This window comes from Acinonyx jubatus, chromosome A1, assembly GCF_027475565.1.
Source record: "Acinonyx jubatus isolate Ajub_Pintada_27869175 chromosome A1, VMU_Ajub_asm_v1.0, whole genome shotgun sequence".
NCBI lineage: Eukaryota > Metazoa > Chordata > Mammalia > Carnivora > Felidae > Acinonyx > Acinonyx jubatus.
This window is the reverse complement of record NC_069380.1, coordinates 17,204,531-17,232,496: the sequence shown is the minus strand read 5'-3', so window position 1 is coordinate 17,232,496 and position 27,966 is coordinate 17,204,531. Positions and strand designations below refer to the sequence as shown.

Sequence of the window (27,966 nt, the reverse complement as noted above, 5' to 3'; positions counted from 1 at the left end):
CCCGGCCTCCGCTGCCCGGGCTACGGGACCCAGGAGCCAGCGCAGCTACTGGGGTTAAACGCAAGTCGGGTCATGCGCCGCGGTGAGGGGCGGCGGCCGGCGGCCTAGGCGCTGGTGCGGGTTGAGAGGCCGGTACCTCCTCTTCGCCGCCCGCAGGATCCGGGGCGCAGGTGCATCTGCTCTCCCGGCCGCTCCACTCGGGAGAGCGGCTTCACGACCTTTCCCCGGCGGCGCCCGGCCTTCAGTTGCAGGGGACCGAAGCTCAGCTCCGGCTGCCAAGCCCTGGGCTTCTTTGCAGGACTCCGAGAGCACCGGACTCTTCCCCGAGGTGTCCTGAAGCTGAGAAAGTCTGGCGGTTTTTGCATTTAATAAAAAGTTTTTATAAGTGTCCATTTTTAGAAATTTTTGCAGAGTTTGAAGTACTCTCTACCTCTTTGCATCCTTTTTCTTGCTCCTGGAGTCTTTCCTCCTCAGCTATAAACGTTTTTACTATTAGAGCAGACCAGGGATGAACATTTTGTGATTGAAAGTGCAACTGTGTAAAACCACGTCGAAACTAACCAAGATGGACAAAAAGTCCTTTGAAACGGTGTTGGATGAAATTAGAAAGGTAATTTCACTTAATGCCTTAAATCAATCTATGAGCTACGAACTCTCGTAGTTAATTCTCTTTGAAGGACTGCGTGCCGATGGTGCAAAATACGAGTTTTAGGATTGCAAAATTGGTGGGAATTTTAATGTACACTACGGGAGCTTGTATCGCGATATATTTCACGATACAAATAGAAATTAAGTTGTTAATGCTAAATTTGACGATCAGTGCGGTATTGTGGAAAATATATTCAAAGAATACTCGTTCGGAAGCCGGCTCTACAAATCTAATAACTCTGTACTTGGCGGAAAAGTGATTTAATATTTAACTTTTTATCTCATCTTTCAGTAACCTAAGACTGACAATTAAGAGATAATACGTATAAAATTTCTTTAATGGGAGTTCTCATGGCATGTTTTTCAAATCTGAAGATAGGCTATGTGTTGCCTGGACGGACACAATGTCCAAATGTATTAGGTTTAAAGTCATATTTTTAGGAATGGGCTTCAATAACTTGAATTTCAACACTTTTTTTCTTCCTGTTTTCTGGATTTTTGCTTCTTTTCGAGGCTGTTGTATGTAACCTACCTCCCAGAATGAACCAAACAGCAAAAAATATTTGGAATGTAGCCTTGAACCCAGTAAATACTTAAAGCACAAAAGTGTTTACATAATTAGATCTGGAAGGACCATCTGTACCATTAGTATGCTAATACTGTGTGTTTTGCTTAGAACTTCTGGCCATTTCCAAACCTTTAAGACCCTTGACTGACAGGGTAGGATTTGTTACTTTATGCTCTGGTGATTGATTTATTTCAGCTTATGAGATGAATGAAATTGCCTGTAGACATGCTGTTTTTCTGCATTTTCTATAAAGCAAAGTGTTAGTTTTCTTCATCTGTCCTAAAACTGTTTTTCAAATTCGCGTATTAGGTTAAATTTACATGTTGGGTGATATTGAATGTTGTTTTTGGTCAAAATTTCAGCTTTTGCAAATCCAGCTTGTCCAATTAAAATTTGCAATAAAATGTCAGGCTGTCAACTATATGTATAGAATTTGTAACAATTTGTTTATGAGCTGATATTTACTGTTTATGAGGAAGTAATTTGTGGGTTCAAGTAGATTTCTACTTTTGGAAGTTATAGGGTGCAATTTGCAAAATCTCTCCCTTCTATGTTGTGAAAAGATCACACACACACACACACACAAATACTAATGAGGGGAATAGGATATTTTCCAGAGATGAAAGTCATACATGAGGTAGCAATTTACTTTCTTATTTAAATCCTTATTTTTGGTCTGCAAGCAAATTAGATATATCAGCATTGTCTTAAGTCTGTTAAAATAGGATAAAAATGTAGGCATATCTAAATGAGAATTACTATTGTTTTTTAAAAAAATTGCTTTCAGACTTTGTAGATATAAATTGGTTTAAACCAGGTAATCACTTCCTGAGATTACATCTCAACAGTAAGAGTACCTTACCCAGAGTCCCATTCTCTCTTCCTCACTTCCCTTTTCAGTGAAAAACTACTGGGCAACCTGGATGTTTCTTTCAGTAAACTGGTCATATTTTCTCCTAGCAAAATGATATATATACCAAGTACAAATACTGTTTTATAGTACAAAGGGTTTAGTTGATTTTTAATGATTAGTAGCTACCAAATTATGGTTGTTTCCATCTCTAAGCTTGGCAAACAGTTGCAAGGACAACATATGTGATTTCAGCTGGTTCTGGATAGTGCTGGGTCAAGACCACCATACTTTCTCCCTGAACTTCCCATTGATAGAGGCCCTGTGAGGAAAGGAACCATAACTTAGTACTATTATGTGTCAGATCTATTGACTATTTTAATTTTCACATTAACTCTGAGGTGGGTAGTGAATGTTGTTCCCTTTTTATGGTTAAAAAGGTTCTCAAGCTAATTAAAATGCCTTTCAGAGGCCACAAGACCAGTTAGTAGCAGGCACACAGATTGAATTGAGGGCCCTTTTTGGCTCCCTGGGGTCTTAACATTCCAGTGGAAGTACTGAGAACCTGACCAGACCTTGTCATTCATGTTTCTCTATCACTTAGCACATAATAGCTGCTCAATAATTGATGCATGAATGCGTGAATAATGTTTGATATAATTAGGCTTCTTAAAAATGACAGTTTGGTTGAATTTGGGATGTTCTGAAACTCTAATAACATTTACAGGAATTCTGTATGGAATTTCTATTAATGTCAACGCTTGCCTATTACAGCTTTGTTCCTTTTCCTGGTAGGAGTGAGTAGGGAGACTCAGGAGGTTTTCCTGCTGTCTCAACGTATCCCTTACTGCACGGAACCTGGAAAGGTAGAATGTCATGTCACCCCAGTGACTTTCGCTGCCTGTGCTGGGGCTGAAGAAGGGCTGCCATGTTGCTTAGGCAGTTTTGACGTCTGCATGTTACTATTTGGCTTACACATGCTAATGCTGTTTTTCTTTTTCCTTTCTTAGGCTGTTCTGACAGAGTACAAATTAAAAGCAATTGAATATGTGCATGGATATTTCTCCAGTGAACAGGTATTTGTGTATACAAAGATCTTTTTTCACTCTGATATTCTGGTTAATGTCTATTTACTTGCTGCTCAAGTTCAGAATTGCTTTTCGTTTGTTGCTGTATTTATTCAGAAACTTTAGAAGCTTTCCATTTGGGGAGAAAATTTTACCTAGTGTATAGTTAGAGTACTTTATAAACATACCTACTTTCACTGCAACATCATATATTAACTTTATTTTATTTTTTGTTTTAGAGAGAGAGCACGAGCCGGGGAGAAGGGCAGAGAGAGACAGAGAGAATGAATGAATCTTAAACAGGCTCCAGACTCAGTGTGGAGCCCAATGAGGGGGCTCAATCCCAGGACCCTGGGATCATGACCTGAGCTGAAATCAAGAGTCAGACATTCAACTGACTCAGCCACCTAGGCGCCTGTGTTAACATTATTTTATTTTATTTATTTTATTTTATTTTATTTTATTTTATTTATTTTATGTTTATGTTTATATTTATGTTTATGTTTATTTAGAGAGACAGAGAGCAAGTGGGGGAGGAGCAGAGAGACAGGGAGACCGAGAATCTCAAGCAGGCTCCACAGCTGTCAGCATAGAGCCTGACATGGAGCTCGAACTCACGAACCGTGAGATCATGATCTGAGCTGAAACCAAGAGTCAGACTTAACCAACTAAGCCACCCAGGTGCCCCTGGTAACATTTTAAAATTCAGTGTCCAAGACCAGTTTTCAAATATTTATTCTGAGCATCATGAATTTATAAATTTCTAATGGTAAACATACCCAAATTTGTACAGTATTTATAAGTCAGTAATTACGAAATTGACTACATGTTAAAACAAAATGTGGTGTTTAATAAGTAGTTTCTGTCACTGCCAGACAAATAATGTTTTAAGCATGGTAGTTTAATGAAAACTCATGCAGCTTTAGGGGGAGTTTGCTAATTTAAAATGCATATGCATACGTATGCATACACACAACATACATAGAGAGGCCTGATTTCTGAGGAATACTTAAAAAACACTTGATAGAGAAATAGGGCAGAAAGAGAAATGTGCATCTGGAGAAGAGTTCTGAGAAAGGGTAAGAATGTGGAGAGGGTAGACAGTGGATGAATCTGTAGGTGGAGTTAGTAAATGCTCCAACTTCTCATCTGTTATCTCAAGATTTTTAAAACTTGAGGTTTGGATCACTAAGCCTACAGAGGTTTTGACTCTTAAATGCCTAAAAGCTACTTTACAAATTGCATGCATTGTATTGCTGTCTATTTAGTGAGTGTTTTTCAGCTGTCCCATTACTTTTCAAAATGACCTTAATTTAAATGTTTTACAAAGATTTATAATATCTCATAGATAATAACTTTTCTTCTTTTGAGTATATGTGTGTGTGTGAAATTTTGTAGAAAACTTCCCTTGGTGGTTATTCCACTTTGCTAAAGTCATCAAAAACTTTAAAAAACTAAAAGCTATTTTTTAAGTATGACCTAAGCCTCCGTATTGTATTGAAGGTTTTTCTTCCTATCTCAGACGTGATAGCAACGTTTTTTTGGTTGGTAAAGGGGCAGGTAGCATTTTCTACGTGTATGTATAGTAAAACCATTATTCCCATAATAGTAAAGAACATATGCATAATACTCATTTGCAGCATACACATCACTTTATAAGGAGTGAAAGTATTTTCTGCTCTTCATATACCACTCCAGTCTCTAGCATTAATTTTGCTTTGTAGAATAATTGAAACCCTCACACATTAATTCACTAACCCAGATTTTATTACTCCCTCTTTGAGTCTTTTTTTTTTTTTTCTTTTCTTTTGGATTTCCCTTGGAGGCAGTGAAAAGGGTGGTGGTGACTATGCAGGGACTTCAGTGTTGTGACCTTGATGCCCTCCTCATCTTTTATAAGAGATCTCGTAGTATCTCCCTCATTCATTTGAAATTCGCCGGTGGCAGTAGTGGTGGGAGAGCCTGGCTAACTGTGTTCCCCAAATGCCCTACTGTTTACAAATTGCTGGAGTAACTCATGGTGCTTCTTACACTTTTAGGGAATAGATCTGTGGTGTAAATACGAGATCCGTGCCCTTGAGATTCAAGGAAAAGTGCAGGAGATAGCAGACCTATTCTAAACTACACCACTGAACACCCTTTTGTGATTGATTAAAACTGTCACTCTCCACTAAATTTTTAGAGTTTTCCATTCGTAATACAGCTGACATTTATCTCCATCTAGTACTTTTTCATTCTCTTTTCTTTAGGTACTTTGTTTTTCCTGTATTTTATACTTTTTGTTTATTTCTGTAGCAGCGCCGCCCCAGGCTCTGTGATGATCAAAATGTTCTCTTTTTGCACTATTCCTCGTGGTAACTACCTACTTCAGATGGCCATTGAGCACTTAAATTGTGATTTGTGCCAGTAAGGGACCGAATAGTAATTCAAAGTACTGAAACAAATCTTGTAGAAATGTTGGCAAATACATATCATTAGAGCTAAAGGAGTTCTTTGCTTTTTCAGGTGGTTGATTTACTGAGATATTTCTCCTGGGCTGAACCTCAGTTAAAGGCAATGAAAGCATTACAACATGTAAGTAACTTACTTTTCTTTAGAATGAAGAATTTAAGTATCTTGAATTCTCCCCTTGTTTTCTATAATTGATCTCAGGTTGTAATTTGTTTGCATTAGAAAAACTAACCCTAAGTTTTATTATACTTTGATTAATCAAATAATTGTTAAAAAAATTAAGACTCCCCAAACTGTGAATTTAAATTGTATATACCTTATTAAGTTGTGAACCATAGGATCCTAATTGGCAGATTGGAAGAGAAAAATATTTATAGGCAAACAAAACATAGAATTTGAATTTTCTTTTATAGTTTATTTCTTTTGAGAGAGAGAGAGTGCAAGCAGGGAGGGGCAGAGGGAAAGGGGGAGAGAGAGAGAGAATCTCGAGCAGGCCCCCCCCCCCCCCATCCCCGCTGTCAGCCTGGAGCGCAGTGCAGGGCTTAAACTCAATAAACTGAAATCATGACCTGAGCCAAAACCAAGAGTTGGACGCTTAACCGACTGAGCCACCGAGATGCCCCCCATAGAATTTGAATTCTTATTTTTTTTAAAGCTTATTTATTTTTTTGAGAGAGAGAGACAGAGCGTGAGTGGGGGAGAGGCAGAGAGAAAGGGAGACACAGAATCTAAAGCAGGCTCCAGGCTCTGAGCTGCCAGCACAGAACCTGGCTTGGGGCTCAAACTCATGAACCACAAGATCATGACCTGGCTGCTTAACCGACTGAGCCTCCCAGGCACCCCTAGAATTTGAATTCTTAAGTGTTTTTGTGTACGTCCTTCAAATTTTTGATATCTTTATCCTTTTGTATTTAGTTTTAGAACAGTAGTCAGTTGGGTTTATATTTATAATTCTTTAGACCAACACTGTCCAAATGGAACTTCCAGCGATGATAGAAGAGTTCTGTTTCTCTGCTGTCCAGTCTGGTAACCACTGACCACATGTGGCTTTTGAGCACCTAATGTGTCTGGTCTGCCTGTGGAACTGTATTATTTCTTTCATTTTAATTTAAATAGGCACATGTGCCTAGTGGCTGCTGTATGGCCAGCACAGTGCTGGAGCCTAAATTAAAGGAGACATTTAAGTCAAACAGTATCTGGCTATGTAGGAAGATTCTCCTCGGAGGATCAGGCACAGATAGCTTTAAGGAAATCTACAGGTCCTTAGCTTCCTAAACTAATTTGGCAAAGAAAGTGTCTGGATGTGTTAGTGTTTCTCCTCTTTAACAATTTTTTTTTTAACTTTATAAAAAAAAAGGTTATCTCACCCATCCACCCATCACCCCAGGGTGAAAATCTTTTCCCCAAGGACCCAAGAGACCAGTAATTTCCTAAGAGGGAGAGCAAAGCAGAGAGGTTTTGTAAGAAATACTGATGGGGACCTCACCTTATTTTATTAAGACAAAAAATTCATGACAAAGCTCTGAGGCCTGCTTACTTGGACCTACCTTAAAATTAAAATTCTAAGGTATTTAGAGGCTAAAGGCTAGCATGGGCACAACTTAATGAGTCCAGCCTTTTCTGACAAAGTCAGTCTGTTTGGTTGTTTTCACAGAGGACTAATCTTGACAATTAGGTTATACAATAGACATTTTCATAAATGAAGTGAACTAACTCAGTAGTTCCAAAGTTTTTACAAATATATAACGAAGATAAATAAATTTTTTGTAAATATTTAAACTTGTAGCTTAGTTTTTAGATGTCCATTTAAAGACTTGCAAAAGGGTACATAGTTAAACCAATTCTCTTGGTGCTAACCTGGATAAAATTGTCTGAAAACCACTGCTCTAAATTGTAGGAATCTAGGGGCGCCTGGCTGGCTCAGTCGGTTGAGCGTCCGACTTATCTTGCGGTTTGTGGGTTCGAGCCCCGCGTCGGGCTCTGTGCTGACAACTCAGAGCCTGGAGCCTGCTTCGGATTCTGTGTCTCCCTCTCTATCTGCCCCTCCCTCATTCATGCTCTCTCTCTGTCTCTCAAAAATAAATAAATGTAAAAAAAAAAAAATTTAAATTGTAGGAATCTATTGGGCAGTGATTCTAAATGATCTGGCATTGACTTTCCTTTGAATTCCGTCCACTGTTAACATAAATCTGTAAATTGGCTGAATCTTATCTTCAAAAACAAAAGTACCCTAGTCAAATTATGTAACATTGCACACAATCTTGGAGTGTCACAGTGCACGTTATTATAAGACTCCTAAGAAAGTTCTGCAGTACAGTTCTGTTTAGGGGTGCCTGGGTGGCATCTGACTCTTGATTTAGGCTCAGATCATGATGCCACGGTTCATGGGGTCAAGTCCCGAGCAGGGCTCTGCACTGACAGTCCCTGTTTGGGATTCTCTCTCTCCCTCTCTGTCTGCCCCTCCCCCTGCTCACACACGTGCACACTTGTACTGTTTAACCTGTCCTTTCCCTACCTGAGGTGACTCTGCTGTCACCCTATCTTAGTAACAGTATTCAGCATGTGGACATCACTTTAGGAATCCCTGATTATAGACTACTTGGTGTTCTAGCTGAGGAATGTAGCTTTTTTTCTAACTTCTCAAGCCAAGTATTTCCCATATTTATAAATACCCCCTTTTTTATGACCTTTCTGAGAAAAGTAGTATATGTAAGTATTTTTTTCTATAAATGAATCCACTGAGAAATGATAAGAAAGAGTGCATGGGGAACTTAGGTCTTCAACTGAAATGGTTATATAGAAAAAGCCTGAGTTGAAGTCACATGGTTGTTAGGGCTTACTTTTGAGTAAGCAGTTTTACCTCAGATATTTACATTAAGAACATTTAACCATGTTTCCCTAAAAAAGGCAATTTCTGGCATGAAAACTTGTCATGTTGAAAACAACATTATTTTTTATATTAATAGAAAATGGTGGCTGTTCACCCAGCAGAAGTGGTCCATATTCTCAATTGTTTCACCTTCAGTAAAGACAAGCTAGTTGCTCTTGAGCTGTTAGCTTCGTAAGTATTTCATTTGCTTGTTACTTCATTGGAGAAAATTTGGAAAACTTTTTAAATCTTTTTTAACTCATTAGTGTGTGTTAGAATTTTATTAGCAAATGGAACTCTAATAAAATCTGTGAAAGTGTAGACTGAATTTTTATATCTAAATATCTAGTGTACTTATTACACGTGGTTATAACTTAAGAATAACAGGCCATACTGAGATTATTTATTTGGTTTGTCTGCATTTCAGTGACTTCCATTGCCTTCCTACTCTGAATAGTTTGAAAGGCTCATTGAGAAAGCTACGGGTTTGTGGTTAGGTTCTGCCACATTCTGATCAACATGTTTTCTTTGGCTTGATACGTACTTATTCTTTATGGACCTTATTTTCCTCGGGTGTAAAGATAAGGATCTCACCTACTCGGTAGGATATGTGAACTTTTGATACTGTAAGATACGTGAAAGCACTCAGCGCTGCATGGAGTAAGTGACTGTGATGAATGTCAGCTCAAGGAGAAAAGAGCCTGCTGTTCTGCAGGATGGAACAGTCTGTAGGTTGCTGTTTATTTCGAGCATGTGCATTTTGAAGTGCTATAAGGGACTTATAACATATACCATATAACATATGGGACTTACAGCCTACAAGTGTTTTGTAGATGTGCACAAAAATACAAAATTAAAGCACAAGGTAAGCTTCAGTTTTAGATCAACCATGACTCTTATGCATTTGGCCACATAGGTTTTTTTTTTCTATTGCCTTAGATCTCCTACTACTCATCGTGAGGGGATGTTTTCAAAGAATCTCAGAGTGGTGCTCTTTATTGAATTACTTTGTTACTTTTAGGTAACCAGATGAGCCTCAGCTCAGTTATATTTATCAATTTTATGTAAGCATGTTGTTTATATTCACCAATTAAAACGAAATAATCACTTTTCTCCCTGTGTCATTGGGGAGACGCTTACCCAGGTAGAGTTGTATGGTAAAGATTGTGGCCTTTGTATTGTATGTCCAGGTTCTTAAAAGCTAAATTGCATTTCCTTGGTAGAAACATTGTTGATGCACAGAATTCTCGTCCCATTGAAGATTTATTCAGGATAAATATGTCTGAGAAGAAACGGTGCAAAAGAGTACTTGAACAGGTAATTTTCTCAAGATTGCTCTATAAATAGAACACTGGGTTCTTCTGAATGTTGATGAAAAAGTACAGTCTTATTCCCGTGTTTCTGTGACAAATGACCTGACTGCTCTTGTGCGATGGGTCAAGAATGACAGCCCTACAGTCCGTGGAGGATGAGAGCTGGGTGAAGGGGGTACTGGCGGATGAGGAAATGGCTTGAGAGTGACCTATTCAGCTCCTCAGCTTAAGCCTCAGTCGGTATTTATTCTCCATCCCCTAGTAGCTTTGCCATGCCTCCAAGCTTTTGCCTTTAATCTTCTGTAATTGTGAATGTGATGTTTTACATTTGTATTGTTATCAGTCTTTTGTTTTAACTTTAAAGAAAAATGTTTTTAATGTTTATTTATTTTTGAGAAAGAGAGGGACAGAGCACGAGTTGGGAAGGGGTGGGAGGGCACAGAGAGAGAGGGAGACAGAATCTGAACAGGCTCCAGGCTCGGAGCCGTCAGCACAGAGCCCGACGCAGGCCTTGAACCCACAAACCATGGGGTCTTGACCTGAGCCAATGTCAGAAGATTAACCGACTGAGCCACCCAGGCGCCCCCTCATTGTCATCAGTCTTACGTTAATCAGATCTAAGAGATAGATAATGAAGTAGAATTCCAGTTTACTGCTTTAAAATCTCAAGAATGGAAAAAGTAGTACTTACTGAAACCTACTTGATTTGTTACTTAAGGTATTTGTTTCTTAAGATCGTGATGGCTGGAAACTGAATTAATGACTAAAAACCCGCTTGAGGAAGATGCAGACTCCTCTCCTGGGGCCTGACTGCCGAGGCACATTAAATCTTGCAGCCTCTGCTAAGCTCAGAGCCAGCAGAAAACTTCACCTTACTCATGAACTATTGGAGCAGAAGCAAGATCTGAGCCCACAGTTGTAACGTTAATAACTTGTTCATTGGTTCTCTTGACGAAATTCTTTAAGGCACACTGCATTTACTGCTGTTGTTTTCTTCCATATAAAGCATTCTGATCAGGTCATTTTTCCTTCTCAGAAGTAACATGGGCCTGAGTAGTCTGTGGAATAGGCTGTCTAGTCAATGTAAGTTAGTACAACTTCTCTGGAAGGTAAACTAGGAGAGCCTTAAAGTGTTCATGCCTTTTGACCCCAAAACTCTATTACTAGGAATTTATTCCAAGGAAATAAATATATACCAATTTGTATATAAGGGTATGTACCCTGGTACTATTTATAAAAAGCAAAAATTGAGATAATTTTTAGGGTGGGATTATATAGCCAATTATATGTGTTGTGAGTGAATTTATAAAATCAATATACTTCTGCAACAGAATATGTGACATCGTGCGTAGCTGTAAAATACAGCCATATATAACTTCATACCCCTGTAACATAATATGGGTCTATTGGGATATATGTCGCCTAATGTAGTGTTTTTCATTCATTTAATATTTATTGAGTATGAATTCAAGACTGGTTAGTGTACCATTGTAGAAGCTGAGAATGCAGTAATAAGCCAGAACATCCCTCATTGTGTCTCATGACTATGGAACACTGTGATGAATGCAGTTTGCCCAGATATCTCTTGCTTTTTCAACAGTACAGCTCTTTGGATACCCAGTGTCCCTCCCATGTTACTTGCTTGTGTTTTCTCCACCAAGTTACACGTGTCTTCAGAGCAGACCCATGTCCGTGTCATCTGTTGCTCTCTTTGCCTCACCTGTAACATAAGCTTGGCATTTGTAGAGTTGGACGATGTTATTTCTTGGTCATTGGAGAAATGGGACACGTTAAATAGTAAATGAACTTTTTTGCGCACAATTTGCAAAACCTCCTGTGGAGATATCTTTGTGTAGGAGTCTGTTCGTTGTGACCAATAGAAAGCTAATTAAACACATGTTACCGCTTGAGTAATTCCATTGAAATAAAATGATTTTACTAAAGAATTTTGGTCATGTTCACTACTGTAAGTGCTGATGAATGTATGAACAGATTAATGTGATGCTGTTCCTCAGTTCATGTTTTTTAACGGGTCTTCCTAATACCCAGAATACTTAGCCTATGAGTTTGTTTTTTGTTTTTTAACTACCCTCTTTTTTTGTTACAGGCTTTCAAGGGGGGCTGCAAAGCTCCTCATGCCATGATATCTTCTTGTGGAACAATCCCAGGAAATCCATATCCCAAAGGAAAACCTAGTCGCATAAATGGAATTTTCCCAGTAAGTATATGTTTGTGACTATAGAAACTTCTTGTGGCTAAGTGTGAAATTTAGCACAGTTAAGATATTTAAAGAAAATACCAGTTGATGATGCTTCTACCAAGGAAAGGAAATTTATTACGTTGGCAGCTTAATTCATGGATTCCTTACTGATGGAAAGTTCAGACTACGTTAAAGTACGCATGTCAAATGTATAGAAAACAAGCCAAACAGAAAAGAGGATGAGTTTGTTTTGTTAGAAGCACTTATTTGCACTTAATAAAGGACCATTTCTCATATTCTCAGTGTTCCTCAGTTTCACAATTAAGTGTGTTTGGAAAATTATGTGCAATGTTTCCTTCCTGGAGAGTCACACTGCATGCTAAAGGCTCTGAGAAGTCCTGTAGGAAAAAAATTTGTTTTGATACCAGCTGGTGTTCCTCAAATGTCTTTATAAGATAATCTTTTCAAAGAATGGTATATATTTTTTGTGCTATAACAAATAACCCTAAAACTCGGTGGATTAAAACAGCCTCTCTCAGTGGGGAGAGGCTTAGATTGGTTCTGGCTCAGAGTTTCTCATGAGGATATAGTCATCAGAAGACTCCATTAGAGCTTGAAACTCTGCTCCCAAGGGGATTCGTGTACACGCCTGGCAAGTTAGTGTTGGTCGTTGGTGGGGGTCTTTGTTCCTTACCATAAGGACTTTCCTGTAGTGCTGCTTGAATACCTCATGACCTGGTAGCTGACTTCCATCAGAGCAAATAATCCAGGAGAAAGCAAGTGGAAGCTGTGTTATCTCTTAGGACATAGTCTTGGAAGTCAAATTGCCATCATTGCTGGAATACCCTATTTGTTACACAGGCCAGCTCTGTTCATTCTGGAAGGGAACTTCACAAGGGCATACAGGATGTGGGGACCTCTGGGAGCCATCTTGGAAGTTGGCTTCCTTACTAGTATGTACCATTTAGGGACACACCCTTAGGAGGATGCATCGTAATAGTCGTCAGCTCATTCTGATCTGTTAATAATAGCAGTCTTGAATGAGGTCTCGTTTATTCTTGTGTAATATAAACTATCACACTTAATGCTTATTGAGAACATCATTTTTTTATCACCTATTTTTGATTGTAATATAGGTACTCTTTTTGGTCCTTTGACCGTTACACATACCTAGGCATGGAAGCCTTGTTTCTGGTTGCTCCAGTTGTGGAGGGAAAAAGTAAAACCTACTTCATTCTGCTCTCCTGTCATCCGCGTGTGTATTGCGTGCTTCTGGGTGCCTGTACATGTTGTGAGGGTTCTATGGCAGAGGAAGGCTGAGGACCTTAACAGGGTCTTAAAGCCAAGTCAGGATTGGATCTGGACTCCAGGTCCTTAACCCCCTACCGTGTTCAATCCTTTTCTTCAGTGTAATACTGTGAGGGATTTGTTTTGGTTTTGCTTTGAGGTGATTTTTTTCTTTTTAAGTCTCAATTCTTTTCTGTTTATTTGCTTACGTACATACATGCATACATATTTATTTACATATTTACGTATTTATTTAAATAGGGAACTCCCTTGAAAAAAGATGGTGAAGAATGTACTAATGAAGGCAAAGGAATAGCTGCACGGATTCTTGGACCATCCAAACCGGTATGTGTAGAGAAGAAATGATGAAACAGGTCTTAACTCTTACATGTAGTTTTCTGTCTGTCCACAGCAGACAGCATAAATTCTGTTTTTGTGTTGTAAAGTTTAGAGTGTACCAGAAACTCCAGGAAAGTGAAGGGTCTAGGGAAATAAAAAAGCATAATTAGTTAACAGTGTAAGGGCCATTCTGAGGTTCCATGTTTTATTACAAAGCGAGACCAGTCAAATTTGTTTTGTTTTGTTTTGTTTCGCCGTCCCTATTCAGCTGTTCCCTTGCAGGAGTGGAGTCTGGAGACCTTTAAGGTTGTGGCCAAATGAGTGTTACTGGTGAAGTAAGAGCGGAGCCAGGAGGCTGAGGGTATTTTTAAGGGAGTGATTTTAATGATTGGTTAGGATATAAACTAAACCCACAGATGACCCTGCAGGTTGAAGGATTGTTCCAGTTGAAGTGGCTGAGGCCTTTACACAGCTGTCTTGCGGTCCCTGCTTGTTTACATGACAGGAATTCCAGTGGCCGTTGTTTATAGCAAAACAGTCACAGATCATAGTCCTTGCACAAGACTAGTGCATCTTACTGGGCTGCCGTGTATGAGAGCTAGGAAGAATCTAGGTCTTTTACTACCAATGGATGCCCTCTGCTTCAAGAGCATGAGTGCGAGATTCCCCGAAGTGGGGTCCCTCTCTCGCTCACTGTAGTGAAAAATACAACGTTTGGCGTAGCTTCAGATACCTCTGGCTTTCTAGAGACCAGCTGAACTGTAAAATAAGAGTTGAGGATTTCAAAAGGCAAGAAGACCAAAACACCGAATTCATAGCCACCCCCCCCCAATCCACGTTCTCCTGGAGTTGTCAGAGTGCTGAATGCTAACGGATATGGTGCTTTTTTTTCCCAAGGTGACAAGAGGGCAAGAATGATAACATGAATCTCTGATGAGTTTAGGAGGATGTTGGAAGTTCTTGGGTAGCCAAGGCTCCAAAATCTAGCGGAATTCTTGTGTGACAGAAGAGGAGCTGGGAATTCTCACATTAACCTCTACTGGGTCAGAGAGGAGTTTGCTATTTTGGAGAAGATCTGACCCTTCATGAGAGAGGATTTAACACGGAAATAAAAAACACCTCTACAGCAGTCTTTGGCAGCATCTGCCTTTGGAAATTATAGGAACCATATTTATTAGAGCAAAGACATTTCCCTGATTTTGTGCCACGTATCGCTCCAGTAGCCTTTGATATGCTGGAGCATTTTTAGCCTCTTAGTACTAAATATGTCAAAAGACGAGTTGTATTTTGTTTTGCAGGGAGGCTCCTGACTTAGTTTTCTTCTAACTGCTGTACTTCCCCTTCGTCTAGCCTCCTCCAACATACAATCCACATAAGCCGGTCCCTTATCCGATACCTCCGTGCCGGCCACACGCAACTATCGCACCAAGTAAGCAGCAGTTCATACGTTTTTTACTTTTTCTTCTTTTTGCCCTTTATTCTTAAGTTGAAAGTAAATGTTGGTGTATGTACTTGGGAAAATTGGAGCACTTCTGAAATACGCTCTGATGAGTCTCATTCTGCCCACAGTGCCTTGGTCTACAGCCGCGCAGCAGCCAGTTTAGTTTAGGGCATTTACTTTTTGGTAAATTAATTATAGATTCTTTTTAATCATAATGAGTTTTTGCTTTGGTGAATCATCTTGAATCCCATTTCAGTAGTTGGTTTTCAAAGGTATCCTCAACTGTGTGTGCTTGACAGAAGAGGCAGATCATTTAAGTACGGCGGGATCTGCCCGCCATGCCGTTCAGTGAGCTCATGTCCGGAATGAGCCTGCAGTGGGAAATCACAATCTCCAGTTGTCTCATGTGATCTCAGCTTTCTCCTAACAGTAGACCCAAACCGCCACGTAAAAGGCAACTCTATTACGTAACAGTTTTAAAGATTAGATAGCTGTGTTAATACGGTTTGAATTCGTGGCCACAGAATGATACTAAATTATGGTTTTTTCCTCTAATTTTATTTTAGGTGCTTATAACAATGCAGGTCTGGTACCATTAGCCAACGTCATAGCTCCGGGTGTCCCCCCTCCGCCTCCATATACTCCTAATCCAGTAGGAACAGGTAAAATCGTGTTGTTACGGGATGTTAAAAGTAAGAGCTTACTTAGACACAAATGTACACTTGGAAGGAACAGTTGTTTGCCGTGGTGTGTCCTAACGGGAGAACGAGCTCACCCTGATGACGGATCTGAGTGTGATGTGCAGGTTCTACCAGAGCGGCCTTGGCCCACCTGTGCGAACATGAGCGAGCTAGAGACAGAGGAATGAGGAACAGTTGCGCGTGAGCAAGAAACTTTGAGAGGCTGTAGAAAAGTACAGTTGACTTAATGAGTATTACCGTTTGGGCACATCACTCCTATGTGGGGAGGAAAAGCTGGTAAGAAGGTGCTCAGAGGGCCTTAAACCTCCCCTGGGTTTTCAGTTCACCATTTTCCTTTGAGTCTGTAGGGAACATGGGATTTAGCCTATATTTTCATTTGTGTTCTTTCACAAAAATGTAATATTTCACTTAGGTATTGTATATTTGACTCCTCTGAGTTTTGTCTTGCTAAGGAAACCCTTCCCCATCCCAGCAGTATGAAAATGTCATCTGTATTCGCTAATTACTTTTATAGGGATTCTTTCTTAACATATAGCTTTTAATCTACTCACGATTTATTTCTAGATATGTGTAGGGTAGGGATAGAACTTAATTTTTTTTTCTATCCTTCTCAGAGACGCAGAGTTATTTAATACCATTTATTAACAAATTCTTTTTTAATCACTAGAGTGATTCTGTTGTTTGCAGGCAGGTACTCCGATGAGAGTTGCTAAACAGTTTTTTCCAAAATTATCATTTTATTTCTCACCCTTGTTGATGGTACCTTTAGCCTTTAGAGTTTTGTATTTTTGCATAGACAAAGAGAAGCTAGGAAAGAAAAGCTGGAACTGTTTTATCTTGTTTCAGATCTTCTTAACCCTAGGTAGTCCAGGTTATCCGGGCCTTGTAAGACTCTTACGGCATCTGGAATTTATTTTCATGTAGGGGTGAAATAGAGGGTCTTCTTAATTTTTTTCCAGAGAGTAGCCCGTCATGCCAGCACCATTTATTAACTAATCTGTGTTCCCCATTGATTTGAAAGATGCAGTTGTCATAAGTTTTCATATACACATGTGGTTCTAATTCTGGATTCTTTATTTTGTTCCAGTCTAGTTATTGTATGTTATGATGATATGTTGATTTGATTAGCAGATTTATAGTGTGTTCTGATACTTGGTAAGGCTAGCTTTCTCTTACTATATTTTCTATTTTTCTTACTATATTTGGAAATTTTTTTTTCTATCTGAACATGAAGATCATTTTACGCAGTTAAAAACAGTTGAATGTGGGGCGCCTGGGTGGCGCAGTCGGTTAAGCGTCCGACTTCAGCCAGGTCACGATCTCACGGTCCGTGAGTTCGAGCCCCGCGTCGGGCTCTGGGCTGATGGCTCAGAGCCTGGAGCCTGTTTCCGATTCTGTGTCTCCCTCTCTCTCTGCCCCTCCCCCGTTCATGCTCTGTCTCTCTCTGTCCCAAAAATAAATAAAAACGTTGAAAAAAAAATTAAAAAAAAAAAACAGTTGAATGTATGTGTACATGTATATATATATTTATAGTTACAGATATTAATGTTATATAATTTTATATCATTAATTATACATATAATTAATATGTACTTATATAATATATACAGTTATATAAATTTAGAGAGATCTGACATTTTTATGATATTAAGTCTTACTGTTCAGTCCTGTGTCTGTCTTTATGTCAGGTGGTAGTGATTTTCCCCCAGGGCATATTTTATCTCTTTGAAGATTTTATAGTTTTCTTTATATAGGTTCTTTGCCTTAGGTTTGTCTCTAGGGATTTTAAAGGTATTTTTTATTAAAATTATAAATGGAATATTTCATTTGTACGTGCTTATTACTAATTACTTATTCTACTTTTTTTCTTGAAAGTCTCTTGAGTTTTCTAGGTATAAAAAAATGTCAGCTGAGTTATACTTTAAGATAGTTCTTTCTTGCGTGGTGTTATTGGGTATTGTCCTTTTTGTTTTCATATTGTAGAAATAACGTTATTTGATTTTATGTTTATGTTGGGGCGCCTGGGTGGCGCAGTCGGTTAAGCGTCCGACTTCAGCCAGGTCACGATCTCGCGGTCCGTGAGTTCGAGCCCCACGTCGGGCTCTGGGCTGATGGCTCAGAGCCTGGAGCCTGTTTCCGATTCTGTCTCCCTCTCTCTCTGCCCCTCCCCCATTCATGCTCTGTCTCTCTCTGTCCCAAAAATAAATAAACGTTGATTTTATGTTTATGTTTACTTTTAATTTTTATTTTAGGGTTTTATTTTGTTGTTAGGTTAGTTGGTTTATAGATTACATATAGCTGGATTCTGATTTTTAAACCAGTGGCAATGAGGCTTAATAAGCATTTTCAGTCATCATAAAAATTGCATATTTGTTCTTAGTCCTTCCATTTTATTTTTGTATTCATTATTAATCTTTTGTCCCAGTTTTTCATTTCCCTTACTCTTGTTTACTTGTATTGGTCACACTGCTGTTTTATTTTTAATAGCTCCTCTCGCCTTACCCCACCCAAACTTAGAACTTTTGATCACTAGTGATTACTTTGTATTGTTAATGGTTGTCAGTATACAAAAACTTAAGAAAGCTGCTCCCTGCTCCACTGACTTCACTCTCACTCTCCTTTTTCATCAATATGTGTGTTTTGTTGGAATACCGTACGTGTTTCCTTCTGGGCCTCTGAACTTAACGGCCTCTTACTACTTCCTCTGTTCTCTGATCCTCGGTCCTGATGTGCTCATTGTGCTTTTCTGTGAGCAGAAAATTTCTCTAAGTACTTTTTAAAAAGGGCACATATACAGAGTTGTAGATGAAAAACCCAATTCCAGTTAACTTTCTCTTCTTTATTAGAACCTCAGTCTCCTTCTGTAAGCTTACAAAGAAAATATTCCTTATCTTTCGAATTCAGAAGTGTCTTTGATCTTGGAGTTCAGCTATTTCATCAGGATGTCTAGGTGTGGATCTTAGCATTAATCTTTCACAGAACTCTGTAAGCCCTTTAGATATGAAAATTCAAGTCTTTAAGGCTTAGGAAAATTTTGTTTTCATTATTCCATTAGTTACTGCTTTTTCATCTGTTCTTTCTTTCTCCTTCTGGTACTTTTATTTTGCACTGTATTTGTTTTCTAAGTCTCTTACCTATTTATTTATATATCCTCTTTTTTTGTTGTGTTTTTACCATTTTAAGTGTGATTTTGTTGTTGTTTCTTATTCCCAACTAAGCAATTTAGCTTTTATAATGTTATTTCTAATCTTCACCATTCTTTACATCTATTGATTTGGAATCAGATTTCTATATCTAAACGTTCACCTTCCCTGCTTATATTTTCTTGCATATTATGTGTGTGTGTGTATGTGTTCTCAGTTTGCATTACAAGTTTTTAAAGATTTTTTTCCTTTCATTGAATCTTTATTAATAGACACCATATGTTGTGGTTGTTTATTTGAACCAGGTTCCTTAGCCAAGCTATGATCTTTTTTTGCTCACCACGTCAGAGCTTGCAGGTTCCTTCTGCGCCTTGTATCTGTCCCACTGTTTGTTTCTTGGGCATTTACTGTCAAGCTGTGAGGTAATTTTCTTCCCGTTGAATCTTTGACTGATGGTCTAGTTAGGTCCTTTCCCGGGGGTGTGGGGGGGGAGTGTGCTCTTGGGTCTGTGTCACAGGCTTCAAGTCTACCTCCATTAGGGTGGTTCTCGGCAGCTCCTAGCATAGGGCCTTTTGCAGAAGTGTGAGTGCAACAGGAAAGCAGGGCCCCTTTCTTTCTGTTTGCTTGGATCGTCACATGGCCTGTGAGATCGCTCCCTCAGGTGGCAGTGGATTCTGTGCTCGGCATCCATTTCCCACCTCTAAGTCCTCCTGCACTTGCTCCTGGGTGGCAGTCTCAGGCCATCACCTTTCCGGAAAGTGTTTTTAAATATGTCTGCAAAATATCAATGGTGATTTAAAGCCCCATAAGTTAAGGAGAAGTGGTGGGGGACGGAGGTTAGGGGTCAGTTGCTCATGATGCTGTCAGTCTTCACTATAGTTACTACCATTGTCTCCATTTCCTTTCTCTCTCTATAAGCGTACGTTGTTTTTCCTAACATAGAATGCATCCACATCCTGAGCTTTTCTTTTTTTGATGCCAATCTCTGGTTATTATGGTGGTGATTAACTTGAATAAAACTTGAAATCAACCTTTTTATTTATTTATTTTCATATAGAAAATGAAGACCTTTCCAGTCAGTCAAAACCTACACAGAATCAAAGTAAGTACCAAATTTGCTCCAGACATAGCTGAAGTCTGTCCCGGTTTTCTGCTCCGTTACCCAATGACAACAGTTTGAATTGAATGTATCTGGAATCTATGCTTTGGGGAAAGTTCCTACTTAACGAACTTTTGCTAAAAGTTGCTTGATAGTGGTACCTTATATACACAAGGAAACGTATATATTAATTGGGTTTAAAATTAACCATATGCCCTTGTGTCTTATGTGAAAAACTTGCAATATAATGGGAGTGCTATGTGGCATTATGTTCCACATTCACTTTACATTATGTAATATTAGAAACCTCATTTTTGTTTTGATAGAAACACATAAGGTTTTTGATAAAAACCCTGTTTTCCAAAAGCTATTTTAAGTACTCGTTTCAGATTTCATTATTTTCATAAGTATTAGGGGTAGCGTAGTTTAGTGTAGAACAAAAAGTAAGGGTTGCCAAAGCAGAAAGTGGAATTGAAAAAGGAAGATGGAAAATGTCGCCAGCACGATGCCTGCAGGGGGCAGTAGAGCCACAACATTTTCTTCTTCCTCTGGATGAGGATCTTTGTGGTCAGGAAGGAGATGCAAGCCCTCTGGTAGGAGACAAAACTTGGGCTTGGTTCTTGTGTAGCAAAGCAGCACATGAATCTAATCATTAGAGGGCATAGTTAGGAGCCTCTGTGGGAGAGTTCTCGCCCCTGAGCAGGGTGTCTAAACAGGGCTTTTTAGCTGTGGCTTCTAAAGGAGGTAGCATAATGGGCTGGAAAACACGGAGATGTTAGGACATCGTTTTCTTATCCTGGCTCTGGCGCTGCCTAGCTTTGTGACCATGTCATTTACCTTCTATGAAATGGAGGTTAAGGAAACTTGAGCCTTAATGTTCAGCTTCACTAACCTATTTTTGAAGGGAGTTAAGAGGCATAAGAACCAACGTTAGGAATAGCATACCTTGATTTCCTATGTTGTGAATGTTAGCATGATATTAAGATTTTATTTGCCTTTTGAATAATATCAAGAAACGAAAAGATAAACTAGGATAGTGGTTAAGGATGTGGGTCTGGGGTTCAAATTTTGGTTCTATCACTTAATAGCTGCATGACCCTTTTAAAATTATTATTATGATAAGATCTCAAAGAGATCTACCCTCTTAAATTTTTTAGTACACAATACAGCATTGTTAACTGTAGGCATAGTGTTATACAACAGATTTCTGGAAGTTATGTATTAGCTTGCATAACTGAAACTTTATTCCCTATCTTTTTAAGTTTACTAACTTATTTTGAGAGGGAGAGGGCACGCATGTGTCCATGGGAGCGGGTGAGGGGCAGAGAGAGAGGGAGCAAGAATCCCAGACAGGCTCCATGCTGTTGTGCAGATCCTGGGCACGGGGCTTGAACTCACGAACCATGAGATCATGACCTGAGCCAAGATAAGAGTCGGACACCCAGCCGACTGAGCCACCCAGGTGCCCTGAACCTTAATTCCCTTTGAAAACTACTTAATAGCTATATGATCTTCTAACAAATTGCTTTAACCACACCAAGCTGCAGATTGCCCGTCTGTAAGATGGGGTTTTTAGTACCTATCTCAGAGGGTTATGTGAGGACAAATGAAATGACAGACATAAAGTACTTGGCACAGTATCTACTGTTTTATGGTTGACACCCAAATTACGTGACAGGAAAGTAGTATTTATCATGGTATATTTTTGGAGTTTTTTCGATTTGTTGTTGTTTTGTCACATTTTAACTGTAGGCACTACGATCAACAGTGCATGACTTTTGCTCTGTTATATAAAAAGATCTCCAGTCTTTTGGAGGCTGCTATAAAGAATGCTGTGGGACAGTTTGGTCTTATCTTATGATCAGTCATTAACTGCATGGTCCTCAGCATGTCATTGTATAAAATAGTGAATTCTCAAATATTTCCCAACCAATGCTGACCTAAATAAATTTTTAGTACATTATTTAGTACAAAACTAGGTATATATTCCTTGAGCTTCTGCTCATGAAACAAATGCCAACAAAAGTACAAATCCATTTTTCATATGTTCTCTAAATTTAAAATAGCTAGGCTTTCTTTTCTTGAAATGAAATTACTGGCAATGACATGAATATGGTACAGGCCTCTTGGTTTGAAGTGTATGTGTTTATATATTACTGTTTGTCAATTCTGCCATTTTTCCTTTTTTTAAAAAAAAGTTTATTTTTGAGAGAGAGAGAGAGAGCCTGAGTGGTGTAGGGGCGGAGAGAGAGGGAGAGAGAGAGAGAGAGAGAGAGAGAGAGAGAGAGAGAATCCAAAGCAGGCTCTGTGCTGTCAGCATGGAGCCCCATGTGGGTCTCGAACTCACCAAACCATGAGGTCATGACCTGAGCTGAAATCAAGAGTCGGACACTTAAGTAACTGAGCCACCCAGGCGCCCCTCTTTTTGAAACTACTGTAAATTTGTTCAGCCCAATATAGCATCTTTTGGCCGTCTCTTAGTACGAATGGATTATGTGTATGCTATTTTCTTCCATTCTTTTCCTATGGTCCCTTCCCCACCATGATTCGTATAGTACATTACTTCATTGACCATGTTAACTTTTTTATGTAAGAGTCTTTATTATGCATAAACTTAGAAACTTGAATCTTAGCCCATGAAAATATCTTTCAGTTGATTATCACTGCAAAAGGAACATTCTCTGCGTGTAACTGAAACAGACTTCGATATGAGCGTGGCAGCAGACGATAGTTGTCATTAGGACTTCAGCAACCTAAGTCATGCTTTCCACTTGACACTAACAAGATCATCAAAGGCTAACATTGTCACTAAATTGATTCAGGGAGAAAGCACAGATCATCCCCCAAAATACTTACAGTAATTATTCGTAGAGTTTATCAGAATAAAAATGTGATAGCCAACTATAGTACAGGTCTTCAGAGTAAGTCCTTGGATGGGTCTGGTAACTATAGTTGAGGTAATGGTGATATATCTAGTGTGGCAAACATTCATGCACAGCGCCAGGTGCTAAGGCTCTAAAGATGAATTAGATACAGCTTTTGCCCCTAAGGGAGCTCCTAGGACAAAGCAAATATTAGAGGTTGAGATTGCGTAGAGGAGAGGAGGCAGTATGAGAAAATGCTTGGGAGAAAAAGCTGTATAGGTTATAAACTGGAATATCAAGTCCAACTCACCGAGTGGCCATAATACTGGAGAAATAGGCATGAATCCTGGAAGGCCTACAAGGAACGTGATGTCCCAAAAGCTCCTAAGAGGAGCAATGACTTGTTATTACTCTAGGTAAGTGGTTTGAAAGAATGAAAGGTAAAGTCAGTACACCAACACTAACCACAAAATAAATTTTTAATTTTTAAAAATTGGGAAAATATAAAAAGAGAATTTGCTAATTTCTCAAGGCTTTCTCTGTGTGCATCTGAGGGCTCTTCTGAGCAGAGTCTAGGTAGAAGACAGCTAGCTCTATCGGAGGCTCCGCAGTGCAGATCAGGGTCGTAGAGTCAAGCAACGTGGGTGCCAGTTACACCTGTCACCGGTTTTCTTTGTGTTTGTTAAACGTTACAGACATTTTGCTATTTCTCTTGGGTTACAGTTTGACACTTCAGCATGGTGACAGATTCTTGCCTCTTTCTTCTCTCCATAGCATTCTCTACCCCAGGAAGTCAACTCTTCTCTCCTCATGGTTCCAACCCTTCAACACCGGCTGCACCTCCAGCCCCCACCGCATCCCCAGTCAAAGCAGTAAATCATCCGTCAGCACTGGCAGCTGCTACCGTTTCTGGGATGAACATGCCGAATACTGTCCTCCCTGTGTTCCCGGGGCAGGTCTCCACGGCCGTCCATACGCCTCAGCCAGCAACGCCAAATCCGACAGTCATCCGAACCCCTTCCTTGCCTGCGGCGCCCGTTACTTCCGTCCACAGCACAACTGCGGCTCCCGTCCCGTCCGTTTTCTCTGGCCTGGTTCCCCTGCCGGGTCCCCCTGCACCTTCCGTCCCAACCCCTCAGGCCACGTCCGCACCTCGGGCCGCTCCTGCTTCCAGCGAAACCTTCGCTTCTACGTCTGCCCCTTTTCCCGGCCTCCCCTTTGCTGCCACCTCTACCGCTGCTTCTACCAACAACCCGAATTCCGCCTCGCTGTCCTCAGTGTTTGCGGGCCTCCCCTTGCCCTTAACACCCACATCCCAAGGCGTGTCCAAACCTGCCCCTCCTGTACTTGCCGGCGGCTCTGCCCCCAGCGTGGCTTGTCCCCTCGGGGCAAACAGTCCTCTTCTGTCTGCTTTAAAAGGCTTTCTGACCTCAAATGACACCAGTTTAATCAACTCATCCGCTCTGTCCTCTGCTGTTACAAGTGGGCTGGCTTCACTGTCTTCTCTGACTCACCCGAACCCTGACTCCCCCGCTCCAGGCCCCAGCAAGTGCTACGCCCCCTCGGCCGTGCCCGCCGCGCAGAGGTCGTCCACCCCCGGGTTGGCCATGTTCCCGGGCCCGCCGGCTACCGTGGCCAACTCGGCCTCCACGCCATCTACTTTGCCCGCACATTCTCCCCTGGTGACGCCGGCGTCGTGTCCCGCCTCCGTGCCGGTCAGCGGGGGCTCGTCGGCTCCACTCTTGCAGGGCCCCCACCCGGGTAACTCGGAGCTGCACGGCGCGTCCGCCCCCGCCGTCACCACCATCCCTGTCATGATCAAAACCGAGCCCACGAGCCCCACTCCCTCGGCCTTCAAAGGCCCATCTCACTCGGCGAATCCCCCCCACGGCACTTTAGGTTTGGGGGCGCTGGGCCGCGCATACACGTCCGCGTCGGTGCCCATCACTCTGTCTACTTGCCTTAACCCCGCTCTGTCGGGCCTCCCCAGCTTGCCCGCCCCCCTGAACGTGTCCAACCCGCTCTCGTCCATCGCTCTCCCGCCGCACGCTTCCTCCGCGCCCATCACTCCGGTGTTCACGGCTCTTCCTCCATTCACGTCTCTGACCAGTAATTTCCCTCTAACTGGCAACCCGTCTCTCAACCCCTCCGTGTCTCTTCCAGGGTCGTTACTAGCCACCTCGTCTGCGGCGGTCACGTCCACGCCCGTGCCCGCCGCCAGCTCCACCGCAGCCGTGCTCCCGGGGCTTGCGGCCTCGGCGCCGGCCTCGGCGGCCCCTTTCCCCCTTAACCTGTCCACCGCCGTCCCCTCCCTCTTCTCGGTCACGCAGGGACCTCTGCCGGCCTCAAACCCCTCGTACCCCGGCTTCTCCGTCTCCAACACCCCCAGCGTCGCCCCCGCGCTCCCCTCGTTCCCGGGGCTGCAGGCGCCGTCCACGGTGGCCGCCGTCGCCCCGCTGCCCGTCGCTGCCACGACCCCGTCCCCGGCTCCCGTCCTCCCGGGATTCGCCTCAGCGTTTAGCTCCAATTTCAACTCTGCTCTCGTTGCCCAGGCCGGGTATGTGGCTCGTGCGTGGGGAGGCTGCGGTCGTTCTTGGCCCACCTTGTGGTTTAGAGTCTTCCGAGCAAAATCTCATTGTTCGCTGGTGCCGCAGTCTGGTTTTTCGGGGCCGGAGCTTCAGTACCCAGGACACGGGGAGCTCTGCAGCCACGTTGAGAGCAGCGTGTGCAATATTAACGCCTGCGCAGGCAGTTGTAGTGTTTGTCATGTGTCGTCATTATAAACCAGCGGGAAGTATTCTATGCAAAACACAGACTTCCTGAATTCAGAATAACATACTGTGTACGAGAAAGTACATTTGCTATCAGTGAGTGGCTGACTTTTAGGATTCCTTCCAACAGAGAAATTTAAAGTTTGTTTTACGTCTTAAGGTGGTATTTGACAGATATAGAAGCAATAGCTTTTGTCTTTGCCGCATTTTGACCTATTCTTCTATTGTTTTAGCCTGTCATCCGGCCTTCAAGCTGCAGGCAGTTCTGTTTTCCCAGGCCTGCTGTCCCTCCCAGGTATCCCCGGGTTCTCCCAGAATCCTTCCCAGTCATCCTTGCAGGAATTACAGCATAATGCAGCTGCACAGTCTGCCTTGTTACAGCAGGTAAGCAGGCAGGGTCCACCGGGAGTTCAATGGCAAGACCCGGAGGTGGCTTCTGTAGTGGTTACCTGGCTGTGCAGTAATGGTAGCCCAACGTTGGCCACAAAATGGCTCATAGCAGAATGTTTGCAGACTTATGATTAATCTCCCCAAATGTGCAGATTATCCTCGTCCTCCTTCAGGAGAGTAACAAAGGTGCTGGGGTCTATTCGTCTGTATGAATTCTTTTCCCGCTTTGAGACTTTCAGATCTTAGTTTAGAGCTTACAAATGGAATCTTCATATGTGTCCGTTAAATTTGAGCTGGTCTTTTATAATTTAAGCTGAAATAATGGACCATTAAAGCATATTTTCTCTAGAAAACTTACTTTTTGGAAAGAATATGAAGTCTTTCAGTGGTATCTCTCATTGCCTCCAGCATCTGAAGTATTTTGAACGTTTATTAAAATTTCGGGAGAATAAGCAGACTTAATCTTGCCCCAGTGTTTGTTTTGTTTTGTTGTTTTTTTGTTCTTTCCCATTCTAAATATCTGTGGTGGGGTGTAAGCAAAAGCAGGTACAGACTTGAATGAATTTGGCACTTGCTAACCTGCACCTTCTTTCTATCAGGTCCATTCAGCTTCGGCTCTGGAAAGCTATTCAGCTCAGCCAGATGGATTTCCTAGTTATCCTTCGACACCAGGAACACCATTCTCTTTACAACCAGGCTTGTCCCAAAGTGGGTGGCAGTGAATATATTTTCATTTGTATTCTCCTCCGGAGCGACATCGGATATGCCTAAGGACTGCAGTGAACAATCTGACTAATGCGAGGTTGGCTGACATTCTCAGAAAATGAGAATGAGGATAATCTTGGGGAAATTGGGATAAGAGTTTAAAACAATGACGATTACATTTTTTAATGGTTTTAAGTATGAACACTCCCCTATGTAAATATGCTGATGACGAACTGTACGGAGAATAGTATTAAAAAGGTGTTCGGGGACTTTTCATCTCCACCCTATGAAATTTTGAGTCATGTATGTGATCTGTGTGGGAAGAATACTAAAGAGGAGGTTGAACTCTTTATAGCCGAATACAGCCTTAAATCTGCTTGTATAGCATCCACTGACAGAAGTAATAGTTGTGCCTCAGACTCATGGGTTGCATTTGGCCCTGGGGGCATTACTGCCCTTGGAATGCATGAGTGGTTCCCGTTAGCATCGTGGGAACGCAGTACTCCGTATGTAGCCACAGAAGGGAACTTGAAACCCACCGTTATTTCTAACTTCTGACATTTATGCGCAAACATTTACTGCTGAATTTAACTTAATATATTTCAGGTAAGTGAAAATGGTGCTTAATATAGTCTTTAGAATGACTTTCAGGTGTTTTCGACTAAAACTGTATCCAGAACTACTTTCTTACAGAAACGCAAGTAAGGCTTGTGATGATTGGCCTTCGACACTTATTTCTTAATCTCAGCAGTATCCGAGCGAGTGAGGGACATTTGACTGACCATAGGGCCACCTCTATTACTCATTGTACTCCGGAAGCTCTTGGTGAATGTTTACAATCACGGGACATAGTATTTCTATTTGTACTTCAAGTCCAACGCTTCTCCAAAAGTCTGATGTGACAACCAATAGAGAAGACTTGCTCTGTTAGTAAACATGAAGTGTGTGCTCTGAGGGTCTGTGGTAGCATCGAATGTGAGTGAATGTCATTCGTTAACGAGAAGAACTGCCACATTCCGGGGGGCGGGGGTGGGGGGTAGTAGGGAGAATGATTTTCAATCTTAAAAGTGTAAACTATAGAATCTACTGTAGTACATTTCAGCATCCAGAAGTTTTACTTTTATAAAGATGGTGTCTGGAAGATGTTGCTAATGTATTTTCCTTCAACACGGGGAACAAACTTTTTAAGTATATTAATAAATATTCCTGTATGGTTAGTTTTTAACAATTTTTTAAAATAAACTTTATGGATATGACAAA

The 27,966-nt window shown here is 41.1% G+C and overlaps 1 protein-coding gene across 1 annotated transcript; it reads left to right on the top strand.

Annotated features, from left to right (window-relative positions):
• Window positions 1-470: 470 nt before the first annotated feature.
• PROSER1 (proline and serine rich 1) lies at window positions 471-27,966 on the top strand. The gene is made up of 13 exons (XM_027064730.2): window positions 471-610; window positions 3,077-3,142; window positions 5,639-5,707; window positions 8,551-8,645; window positions 9,677-9,770; window positions 11,874-11,984; window positions 13,515-13,598; window positions 14,943-15,021; window positions 15,600-15,695; window positions 19,935-19,979; window positions 23,615-25,397; window positions 25,845-25,995; window positions 26,601-27,966. Exons 1-13 carry the CDS (start codon window positions 566-568, stop codon window positions 26,721-26,723), a joined length of 2,841 nt encoding a protein of 946 aa, XP_026920531.2. The 5' UTR covers window positions 471-565; the 3' UTR covers window positions 26,724-27,966.